Raw genomic sequence first — 13,263 nt, forward strand, 5'->3', positions numbered from 1 at the left:
GTTCCGCCCCACTGGGTGAGTGCAGCCGTTAACGGCACGGCACCAGAGATTCAGCCTGTGGGTTTACACCATAAACAACTCTAGATCTTTCTACACCCAATACACTCAACGTGTCTGTACTAGCAAGTTCACAAACTTTCACTCAGAACGCCATATGGAGATTTATTACCGGACAGCTATGGCCTTATTTAGATATCTGGCACAGATGAGGAGTGCTCTTATGTTCAGGAGCTATGGAAAAGTAATCTCATTGCTTCAGCCTCTCTCAATCACTCAAAAGCATGAGCCAAAACTGTAAAATGGTGTACAGAAAAAAATAAAATATATGGCATTGGAAACAGCCCAAGGCATTAGCGGTTCAAACTCAACCAATCAAAATCAATTTAACAAGGGAACATGCGATTTTTTTTCTGTGGTGTGCATCATGATAAAACCGCAATCCTGTTTTGTTCCTTGCTGGTGTCAAAATTCACCCATATTTAACATTGTTTTCATGCAAGCATTCTCACACACCATTAATTAGTAGGTCCATTCATCAGGGAGACACACAAATTGACAAAATTTCCTTTGGTCTTGGACACAAATGGTGATAAACATGTGCAGGGACACAAGCAGACTCCCCTCTCTGTACAGCCGGAGGCTCTATCTCTCAACACTTAAAAGACATGTGTTCTGATTCACACTCGTTTCAAACAAATACTTGATGTCACACACACAAGTGTTTATACACTGTATGATCCGAGCTAAACCTCTGACACAGCTTATAGAAAACATTACAGCATAATGTCTTTATTACTAAATGTTCCTGGTCTTTTTGCATGATCCACCAGTGCAAGAGCTAAATGTTTGCTTTCATCAAAAAAATAGTTGCTTTCTTCACCTCTGAATCTTTGAATATCACACCCCACTTTTAACAATCCAATCTGATAGATAAAATTAAATCCCGTCTTGCATATCTACAGTTAAACATTCAGTTTCACTTAGAATTGCATCAGAATGAGAACTGTTCATTTTGTTTTTAAAATAAAACAACATACATCAGATAAGTCTTATGAATTTCAGTGTAAAACTGGATATTCAAGGAGGCAAAAAAGTAGGGCAGGATTTAATTCTATACAAACAGAATGGATTGTGAAAAGTTGACATAACATAGCAGGGTTTACAGGGAGATTAGGAAAAACAACTCTTCTGAAACTCCCCTGGCACCTGTTGATTACAACAGCGGCCTTGATGACATCAGTCAAAAAGGAAAGGTGTTTCAGGAGGTGGTCCAAGTTGTTTTAGCACAATAAAATCAGGAAAGAATACCTGTCAATTTGATTTCATGCTGACTTATTGTATGAACTCATGGAATCATGTCAGACATGATAAAATTCAGACATTTTAAATATTTAAGTCGAGACAACAAGAACAGAGCTAAAGAAACAATGAGAGAGAAAGCAAGATGTGGTTGAATGAGCTGGTAAGATAAAGTTTCTCTTCTTAATTAACTTCATGCCGTGTGTACCTCCACGAGTCTATAGCTGGAGGAGCCGTGGATCCTGTCCCCGGGTGTACCTCTAGAACCCCTCCCCAACATTTATTCTTCTAAATTCCTTTCTTTCTTTGTTTAATTAATCCGTGCATGTGCTTCTTTGTTCCATTGCACTTTTCTCCTTCTCTCGCCATTGTTCTGCTGGTTTCCTCTCACTCATCTCCTTCTGATCCCTCTTTTCTTCATCTCTTTTTTTCTCCTCTTCATCGCCCGCCTACTCCCTTTATACACTTCTGCTTTTTCTACCTCCTCCTCTCTTTCATGCTCTCTGCAGGCTTCCTCTTTTCCCATGTGTGTTAAAGTGGTTGGTGACCAAGCGCTTTGTAATGGTGTGGCATTCTGTTTACCCTGCATCACATGGGCTTGTTTACATTTGGTATGAAAATCTGCCTCAGTTGATCCTATAAGCAAAATAAATTAAAATGAAAAATAAATCAAAATAAAAGGTGTAAAAATAAATACATTCAAAATAAAATAACTTCATTAAAACTAGGTTACATTTATATTTAGTGCTGACCATTTGTGGTCAGCCAAAACACCACAGAGTGTAAACTGGGTCATGGACACAAACATGCACCTCTCTTATTTGCTTAGATGCCTCACAAAAGCTGATTCTAGTATAGGCTTATGGCCACTCCTACAATCCCAGAATATTTTATGCTCAACCTGACTGCTTGATTGATTGCTTTAAGATAGACAACAAACAGTCCATCTGAATGCTGCTGCAAGTGTGTGTGTGTCGTCTTTCAGCTGTGCTGCTCTACAGCAGTTCAGCTCCATGACTGATTCTGTTGTGTTGAGCGCAGGACTGGGACGCCCAGCTCCTGACTCGCTCTCAGAGCTGCAGCCAAACTGCCAGGATCACTTCCTCCTTCCCAGCAGTTTAAGATTTCCAGCGGAGCAGGCTGGCTACACACAAATACGGCTCTGTTCAGCAGCTGTGGACGCTGCACAGAGGGATCCTCTGCTGAGGAGGGGGAGCATCTGTCTGCTCAGGCCTGCCAGGACATACACAGTACGTGTGATACTCAGTTTGACACGTGTTTACAGATACACAAGCAGTCTGTCAGTTCAATTTAGAAGTCTGTGCCATTTATTTGGCATGCAAAGACTGCGTGGTTTGACCCAATGATTAATTTTCTCTTTCTGCACCCAGAAGGGAGACACATCAGTACAGCCCTTACTCACTGCAGGCAACCCTTACAAAAATGCACCATACGTAAGCACTGGCATTGAAATTCTGGACAAGAAGCTGATGTCATATATTTATGTAAAAGGCCAATAACTGCTACTGAATGGTATACTTTGCTGTCTAAGTAACAAACAATAATAATAAATCACGCATTTTGAATGCTAAAGGGTCAATTTAGTCATCACAACATTATATTATAAAGTATTAAAAATTTATTTTGAGAATAACTAAAGAGTACATTTAACAGTGTTATTACATTAAAAGTGTTTTAAAGATTAACTTCAAGTGAGCTTAGATGACATGTATAGAAAAATCCAGAATTTGACAATAACTGATATGGTACCAATATTTTGTATTCTGGTCAAAATACAATAGTAAGGCCTAAATTACTAAAGTTAAAAGTTATTTTTTAATGAGTAAAGTATTACCATGGTTTTGGTATCATGGTGATATGATATGATATGATATGATAAAATACCATGCACCGAAGTGTGATATTTTGACAGAAAAAAAAGAAGAAGAAGAAGAAAAAAAACAGTGACAAAGGCACATTTGTAAGGGAAGCATGAGTGTGGTTTTCTAGATCAGGCTGCATTTGGGATAGGTGTGTGTGTTTGTGTGTGAGAGAGGGTTGAAGTTACAGTAGGGCCCACGCTCAGAGTAGATTAACATAGAAACAAAGGGCTCTTTATAAACAGAGGGGTGCTGTGTTTGGACTCGCTTTGAAGCACAGGTCCTGAGTGGAGGACCTAGGTGTGTGATGTAACCCCAGTCAGCCAGTGAAAACTCATAAGCAAAGTCACTGAAGTCTAGTAGACCATGAAAAAAAAGTGCAAATAACATGCAAAACAATGGTGGAAATGAAAAGAACACAAAGATAAAAAAATAAAAAAATAATACACACCACCTTTACAGTAGATCAAGAAAAAAAGGGGGGTGGGGGGAAGGGAAATCCCCAATTCCGCTATGTAAATCATTGTATTTGCATATCCTGCTTAAAGCTGCAAGTCTGAGGACCGAAACCTAAGTGCCTGTTGACATACATGGCCTCTAGTGAAGTATCTGTATTTGGACACTTATGTCACACTTACATGAGCCACTACAGAAGAAACTAAATACCAAACCAAGTTTCATTAAGAAAGAAAAACACCACAAGAAATCATGCTCAAAATCAAGAAAAAAAAACGGAAAAAAAAACGAGTATAGTTCCTAGCCATATCAGCCTAGAAAATTACTAATTTTCATTTTCCGTCCGTTTTAGTGCACGATGTAACTACAGAAGAGTCAAGTTTTAAATAGAAAAATATATAAACTCTTTGGTCCTTTTCGAGCGAGATGCTAGCGGTCTGATCAGATGCAATGATCTATGCTAAGCTAAAAGTGCTACTGCCAGACACGGAGATCGGCTGAATGGATTCGAAAATGGTAAAACTCAAATGTTTAACTCTAGGGGAGTTGGGAAATAAGTCTATTTTCAAAAATAGTGGAGTGTTCCTTTAACACCGTTGCCGCAGGTTGTTTTTCATGTCCGCGGGTTGAAGCAACCCCGATAACGTGATATTTAGCCCCTGAAATGTACAATTTTCTGTAGAATCCCAGCCGAAAAACATGTATTTTTCCACCCAGAATGCGATTTTACAGAGGAACCCCCATCTAAACGCGTTTGGGTATAGATTTGAGCTAGTTTTCAGTAGCATTTGGGCGGATTTTGGTGCGAAAACCTGGTAAACCTGCTGTGAATGTAAATGATCTGCAAAGTTGTGAAGCCAACAGTACATGATGAATAAACTGTCTGTCAATTAAAAAAAAACTATAAATTAAAAGAAATTCTCTGAACAACCTAAATTAATCAGGAATTCCATGAATAAGGAATCAGGAAACGAAATCAGGAATTCCAGCCTCACTTACATGACGGCTACACATCATTGGGTAACATGTAAGGAATAATGTACATACAGCCGGTTGTTATTGCAGAATAACCCCCAACAGGGTGATCAGGACCCCAAAGCAAAGCGGATTATTATTGTTATTATTATTATTATTGGATAATTCCTGCCTATGTTGTCTGCTCACTAACAACTTAACCCACCCTCAAACACTGTAGCATATGCTGTACGCAGTAGACCAATCAAAAAAGACTAGAACATCTAACCAATCAGAGCAGTGTAGGCTCATGCAAAGGAGGGGTTTAGACCAACAAAATTAAATGTATACTACGAGAAAACTAAATAAACCTCTTTTTATCTTGCATGCATGTAAACCTGTTGTGAGAGACCTCCAAAACTATATTAGGAATCCTGATAGAAGGCAGTTTCAGGTCCTCACTGGAGGGCCAAGCACTGTCTGGATAATCTGCCAGCTAAGCTTTCCTGTAACCCTGTGAGCTCACATAGAGAGGGAAATACAAGTCGTGAATTCCCCTTGGACGGGCTGTTACTCGGTATTCACCTGTCTCTCTTTCAGCTGAACTGGAACACAAGGCCTGTTACTGGGAGAGGGCCAAATTTACAACCGGCTTTCTGAACACTGAACTCCAGTGTTGGAAAATAATTTTTAGGGATTTTCATGACAAACAGAACTTTCTTGTTAAAAAGTAACAAATCTGGCAAGGTCACCGTGGTGTGTTGGCCAAGTGTGCGCACGGCTACGAATGGACCGCAGTAACACAGATCCTTGTTAAAGGTTAATGCTTTCCTTCCACAGGTACACAATGTTGTAAACCTTACAAATGGAAATCCCCCTGGCAACACTATTTATTTTCACTATTTAACACTAGTATTTTCTGGCCTAAGAACACTGCTCATGTCAGAAAATCCCTGTGATTGCTTGATGTATGTGAACTTCTTTCTGCACACTGGGGAAAGGAATTCACATGCACATATTTATCTTCATGAATGGATAGTGCTCTGATGGTTCACACATATCAAAACAAAAACTAAGTCCAGTAAGTCCAGTGGTCATCATTAAACATGAAAGGATGCTCATGTGGACATGGCATCAAGTTTTCTGCATGAAATGCTAGTGGCGGTTGCCTGTGCAAATGTTCTAGGGTGTCCAGTGCATTGATAAGATGTTGTTGATATGTTGCTACGGTGTTTTGTTTGGTTTAGTCAAAGGAACCCACCCACAAGTCGCTATGCTATTCTGAACTCTGTAAATGAGTTAAATCCCTCCTTCAAAGGAAGTATGTGGGATTTACTGGCAGTTTTATCTTCCTGTAAGACAAATGTAACATCTTATCAATTAGGCTACGTCTAGATTGCAGGCAAAAGTGGCCTAAATCTGAGTTTTTGCTCATATAACTCAGACAGACAGACCAGTTTTTTTCCCCATAACAGTTTGAACAGCACACAGCCACATGGAATCCAAGGGGTTTTTTTGTTTCTGATTTGGGCCACTTCCATATGTGGTAATAATCAGATACAGGTCTGATTTCAATGCGACCTCAATCTGAACAGTCAAATTTGAAACTTTTATGTCACTCTAGTTTGACATTTATCCCAACTCTGCACTGACAGTTCATTCACTTCATTATGCAGCACAACAGCTTATAAATGAATGTGTAAACACTGATTTCAATGTCTATTCTCTATGACAGGGTATGCTTTGTGGTGTCTTAGTTGTTGTTTTTTGCACATGTGGGTCAGTTCAGGAACATAAACACTTCACACTCAAATCTGATTTCAAACATTAAAAAGAAATTTGATCCGGGCAATAAATCAGATTTAAGCACAAAGGCTTGCAGTTTACATCTGCATAAGGGCTGTTCACACAGAATCTCGAGTTTATAAAAGTGAGGCACAGTGCAGAAGAATGGAAATGAATGCAGGGTTTTGAGGAATGTTTTCAAAACCTGAGCTTCTTTTAACTTGACATGGCATCTTAAAAATGTACCAAAAACAAAAAAAAGGCAAATACATACAGTACATCTAGTGCATTTTTGCATAGAAAAATGATTAAAAAGCAGCACAGGTGATCACAAAATAATAAAATACATAAAAAAAATGCATAAAAAAGTAAAATACTAGTAATATGGACAACCATATCCATAAATGGTCAGTTCCTTTTCACATCATTTCTTTGTTTAGTATAGATATTTAACATATAATTAAGGCTAAACATTGTAACTACTTATTAAAGACTTTTTAAAAAAAGTTTTGCATTTATTAACTGAAACGATCTCACCATTTGGCAATGGAATCTCTTATTTATTTTTAAAATATTACTTTATTTAAAATTTTTTTTAGAAAAAAATCACTACTTTGAAAAGACAGGTATCGGCATTAATACATTCTTCATGATTTCTATCCCTAAGTCACACTATTTGAGATATCAATCTTGTTAGCAGCTCAAAAGGTGACCTACCAAAGGGTTTGTTTAAACCTTGCCTATGAGAAACAGTAATAACAACAAGCACTAACACAATGTATTTCCTCACAAATGCCTCTGTAGAGCCACATTTCTCCTGTAAGCTTAAAACCTTTCAACATCAGACACCCAAAGGGCCAGTCCATAACCATGAGTATAAAAATGTTTCATCAATTTAATTTCAAGGATTCGGCCTCTTCCCTAAGGGTGTGAACTGATGTAATTTCAGCACTCATGTATCTTAAATGAGGAAGTTTTCAGGTCTGACTTCTTGAGAACAGTTTAGCATGCGTGTCTGATCAGATTTCCCTGTATTGGCTATAAATCTGTTATAGCTGGTGTATACAGATTCACACAGAAAGCATTCATGTGTGTGTGTGGCTGCATATTTCTCAGGGAGAGGAGCAAAGGCTTCATTCAGTGTTATTGTTTGGTCACTAGGTGTGAGCTCGGCTCCCTGGCAACTGACACCGTCGTACAGATCCAAGATCTGGTTATTTTGGCGTGATGGTCCAGGGAGAAAAAGCAAGCTCTGCAAATGTCGGCCAAATTCCACACTCGCCTCCAACTCGCTAAGTTCCCTTTGCACTCATTGTGAGACAGGCACACTGCTGAGAAAAAGAGCTGGGTGGAGGTCTGGGATCTCCAGAGCAAAAACACACACTGACTCGCACATAAGCTCAGGCTTTGATGAAAGAGGGTAGAGAAGACCCTAGAGAACCAGCGTATAATCTGTGATGCTCTTTCTCGTGACGTGGGGACTCCGTTTGAGTGATCCAAATAAACACCATGCCTCTGAAACCACTTCTTCTTTAATATATGCCTCTTTAGTCATTAAATCGGACTCAAATCAATAACTCATTTGTCGAAATAGCAGTTAATTATTGAGAAAAGTCTTCTTTTTTATTTGCTGTGAAAAACTTTCAGTGTGAACGTTTTAATGTTCAGATACTGGCCCTGTGGTGTTTCTGGAAAAAAATAATAAGCTGGAAAAAACAGGCAGCTTCAGGAAAGAATGCAGCTTGATGGTGGACGGTCTGCCTTCACCAGAAATATGCCGCAGTTTCCTCTCATCTCTCAACAAAACAGGGAGAGGCTTCCTCCTTTTCACTCTCTCTCTCTCTCTCTCTCTCTCGACTATCTTTTCTCATGTATAATAAATTTTACATTATACTTTTCTTATTTTGTAGTTAAAGTCAGTTCTTTTGTAAAATGCTAAATTAACGTCTGTGTTTGGACCTGTGGAAAAACAACATTAAAATCCCAAGAGTAATAGATGTTAATAGCTGCTGACAAATAAATGCAAGAGTGTGCATGTGAGAACACATCTGTGTGGCCTACGCACTCACCACACCAGAGGTAAAAGAATGATGGCTTGTTTTGAGAGGTGTTTATTTTGCATTTATCCATTAATAAAGTTTGTATTTATTTTGGAGCAATTACAGCCTTATTCTACTTGCAAACTATGACTCAAGTTTAACACAGGCTGATTGATTGTAATATTTATTTGACCAGCACTGTGTTACGTTTATCTTGCCTTAAAGGGATCGGTCACCCCAAAATGTAAATTCTGTCATCAATTACTCACCCTCATGTTGTTTCAAGCCTGCATGACTTTATTTGTTCTCTAAAACATAAAAGAAGATCATTTGAAGAACTGTTTTGTCTGTAAAATGAAAGTTCGCTCTGGCCAAAAACATCCGACCCCTAATGACTTTCACTGAGGCATTAAAAAAAACGTGGGTTTCAGAAACTAGAAAGCCAAAGGTTTAGAATGACTTGAGGGTGAGTAAATGTGACAGATCAGTTGTGCATTTTCTTTAGCAATCAGTGCTGCACTACAGTTCCACAACAGTCAGACACTGACGCACATTGCATTGTTTGTTTTTGACACATTTAGCAACTAAAAATATTGTGAAATTTTATTAGAATTTAAATGAATTGTTTTGTATCTAAATATATTTTGAATTAGAACCAGTCTTCAGTGTCACATGACCCTTCAGAAATCAGTCTAATATACTGATATGCTCCTCAAAAGCATCTCTTATTATTATTATTATTATTATTATTATTATTATCAATGTTAAAAACAGTTGTGCTGATTAATATTTTGGTGGAAACAGTGATAACTGTTTTTTCAAGGTTCCTTGATGAACCGAAAACTCAAAAGAACAGCTTTTATTTGAAACCCAGATTTTTTATAAAATAAAATTAGAAATGTCTTCACTGTCACCTTTGATCAATTTAATGCATACTTGCTTAATAAAAGTAATTTTAGAAGAAAAAAAACTGTAATGACTGACTAAAACTATTATGACCACAAACCTTTGAACGGTAGTGCATATTTAAGATGGTCTGTCCTATTTAAGACAGTTGACGCTGCAAAGCGAATCTGCTGACATTCAAAACGTCTGACTACACGAGACTCTGTGCCTCACGGGTGCAGAGTGCACACAAAAGACATGTCTGGGGTGGTTTCATGAGTTTGTGTTTGCACAAAGCAAGTGTTTCTCAGGTGATTCATGCTGGTAGTTTGCAAAACATGCGTCTATGCAAGTAGATATTTGAGGTTGGAGTGGAAAGTTTTCTGAGAGAACTGAATGGCTGATTGAAGGGAGGTGTTGGACAATGTACAACCTGTTGCTAAACTGGGTAATAACAGCTTGTGTACAACTGGTGCAACTCACCTGGGTGGATTTGTCACAAGGGGCATGGTTGGCATCCCGGGGCCAGTGTCCAGACAGGTAAGGGGCCGTGAGCGTTTCCAAAGAGGATGTGCGGCGAATACTACCGTTATTGCTGGTGGTACACCAAGACCCTGCCAAAGGAAGTCTGTGCTTGTCTGCAAGACAGCCAGAAAACGCAGAGGAGATAAAGAAGGGAAGGAAGGATGGGGAGGGGAGACAGGGGTCGAATAAAAGATGGATGAACGAGATGTGTGAGGGAGAATAAAACAGATGGGAAGGAAACAGAAGAAGAATGTACGTTAGAGACTGCATGTTATGAATGCAATACGTCATCAGAGTAAGTGCTCAGAGACGTTCATTGAGCGCGTGGCCGCGTGTGTGTGAGATTACACCAGCTTGAGTGTAAATGTCTGCCAGGCTGATGGTGATGAATACCAAAAACCCAGCAGATTGAGACAGATTAGTCTGGTGTCCAGTAGCCCTTTTAATAAAACTAAAGCTGATTAACTGCTCAACTGGTGAGGAGGAAGCAGCCCTCGTGTCTTGACCTACATTTAGTGTGTCTCTACAAGTAATTGCCCCTTCACTATTCTCTCCGCTCTCTTTTCCTCTCGTTTGTTTTTTTTTCTTTTAGCACACAATCAATGGCTTTCTCTCCTTCTCTTGTCAGCCTGAGTCTTTTAAAGACTACTCTTTTATGTAAATTCACACTATAGAATACATGGTGCAGACGTGCTGTAAAAAAGTGTGGCTTGCTGTTTTGTACAACTCTAAAGAGATGACATCTGCGAGGGATTTTACACAGGAAGTTTAGCATATGTGCCTTTCAGAACAGTTTTTTTAAGAAAGTCTCATTCTCTTTTGCCACATAGGTGACATCAGTCTTTTTGTGTGTGAGTGTGTGTTGTATCCAGGGAACCAAAATCAGAAGGGAACAATTAAATTTGTTTGCCTCCAACAGTCCAGTGGGAACGAGATCGATCGGCGCAGTAATAAAACAACTACAACTCTTCACTGTTGGGTGGATCTTCTGACAAAACTACAGAAAACTCCAGTCTGACAAAAAGCAGAACAGGGATCTTGCATTACATTTTCTGACATAGTGATGGCTTGACTTTTTGTGTGTGTTGTACACATTGAAGAACATGAGAGAGGATCTAAACAGGAGGAACCTGTAAGGAATTTTGGGGGAAGTCATGCGAGAAGACAGAGAGGAATTGGCTACATAGCTCAAGTTGCAATCTCAACATTGCATGCTTATGCTCACTAGGAACTTAAGTGCATGTGCAAGGCCCGGAAACAACCCTCAATGCAATGTGAATGGAAAGGCTTCTAGCTATCCCAAGCTCAAATTAACACATTAATGCAAATGTGTGTCACAATTCATATTGCAAAATGACTATCCGCCACATTCTCAGTGTTGCAACAGGGTGCTCCAGTGAGCATTAGCATACGACGATGTCTTCTACAGTAAGTTTTCAGTCAACATTCAGTGTGAAAAGAATCTTACTAAGTTTTTTCTTGATGTATATCTCCAGCTACCTGAATAATAATTAGCAATATATATCAATATTGATATTTTACAACTCCTACAAATTATTTTTATGCTTAAGTATCAGATATGTTAGAAATTGTATTTCTGTGATAAATTTTTTAAGGATTCTTTGAATTTAAAAGTTCAAAAGAACAGCATTAATTTGAATTAGAAATCTTCTGTACCATTACAAATGTCTTTACCGTCGCTTTTAATCAATTTAATGCATCCTTGCTGAATAAAAAGTAGCAATTTCTTTAAAAAAAATAAAATAAAATCTTATATATCAGTCAATCTCTTTTAATTACATATTAGGTTAACTGGCATAGACACTGAACCCTTTTGTGTACCGAGGTTTCACAGTAACGTACTTTCAACAGGACCACATGCTTGCAATGCACTGGCCAAACATTCACATCTGTGTTTGCATTCTTGCATAGTGTTTGTTTCTGGCCTAACTGTGCACTGATCTACAACTAAATGACTGACAAAACTTCATGCATGTGTTGTGTGTGTGCGTAAATAATACTACATAATTGCATACACATACATGCATGCACACAAACAAGCACGGTGCACAAAGGACAGACTATCACACGGGGATGTTATCTCATCTCTGATAGGCTCATATGAGAGATGCTATGATGCACTACTGAGCAATGAATTCCCTTATCGTCCCTGTCAATGCACAGCAGGTTCTTGTGTTGTGTCTATCTTGCATCTCACTCAGCAGATCCGGCACACATGCTGATAATGCATACTGCGGCCCATGAGCCCCATCCTTGGGAAGTCTGTGCTCTTGACTTTTGTCTCCTAAAATGATTGGATGTGACTAGACCAGAACAATAATAACGTCACTGCAATTCATCAACAGTACCATGAATATGCCTACAGTTCAGTCAGTACAGATAACCAGAAACATCTCAACCTGCAGGATTATGATCCAAAGCACCCTTGACCTCAAACACTTCATCTTCCAATGAATTAACAAACAAAGCTTCTAGATCACATAAAAACTTCACAGAAGACTTCCATTTGAATTAACCATCCAACCAAAAACACCCTAGCAACCGGCTATCAATGATTAAAACTCAACTATAACAGTTTTTATGCTAGAAAATGGCTGTTTACTGCTACAGTACAAAAAGTGCAGCCCCATGCAATCTCACATCTCATATTAAAGCCTGTATAGGCCAGTAAAGGGATATCGATCTTCAAAAGACTCACTGTATTTCTAAATAGACAAACCCAAGCAGGAGAGGCCTGCAGCTGAAGTAAAGGGGTGTAATAGTGACCTGACTCCTAATATTGTTTTTTGGGAGGACATAGAGATCAGCCTGGTCTCGTCCAAGCTTGCCTGTACAATCCCTGCCTGAAAAGGCCCCAAGCCAAGAGCAAAAGAACAAAATCCTCTTGGAGATCTTCAAAAGTGCAAGCAAAGTTATTGAGAAACACATCGTCATATGTCTGCTTTGCTGCAATGACGCACTGCTTGTGAGCAATGTTGTGGTTTAATCTTAATCTGGTTTAAAACTATGAACTGAAATGATGAAGAACACATAAAAAATGTGTGTCGTCATTTACTCACCCTCATGTCTTAAAAACACAAATGAAGATATTTTAATACAGCTGAGAGGTTTCTGTCCCTCTACTGAGAATCCATTACAAAAAACATTTTACACTTCAGAAAGTTCATAAAAACAAAAGAAATCTATACGAGTTAAATTGTGTAATCCAAGTCTTCTTAGGAGTGGTGTTCAGTGTGCTAAGGTCTTTTACAATGTCTATATAAACTTTCTGAAGCATCCAAGTTTTGGTGGAATGGACTTTCAATGGAGGGCAGAAATCTCTCAGGTTTAACAAAAAATATTTTCATTTGTTTTCATTTTTGGGTAAAGTTACTCTTTTAAAACATTATTTACCAATAATAATGTAATTATTTGTTTTT

The 13,263-nt window shown here is 38.6% G+C and overlaps 1 protein-coding gene across 1 annotated transcript in view; it reads right to left on the minus strand.

Annotated features, from left to right (window-relative positions):
• The window catches only part of LOC132152782 (protein FAM117B-like), a 37,638-nt gene that overhangs the window by 20,931 nt on the left and 3,444 nt on the right, over positions 1 to 13,263 (minus strand). The window contains exon 2 of the mRNA XM_059561677.1: positions 9,782 to 9,936. Within this exon, the coding sequence (XP_059417660.1) occupies positions 9,782 to 9,936 (155 nt within the window). The remainder of the gene's footprint in view (positions 1 to 9,781; positions 9,937 to 13,263) is intronic.

Source organism: Carassius carassius, chromosome 11 (genome assembly GCF_963082965.1).
Source record: "Carassius carassius chromosome 11, fCarCar2.1, whole genome shotgun sequence".
Taxonomy (NCBI): domain Eukaryota; kingdom Metazoa; phylum Chordata; class Actinopteri; order Cypriniformes; family Cyprinidae; genus Carassius; species Carassius carassius.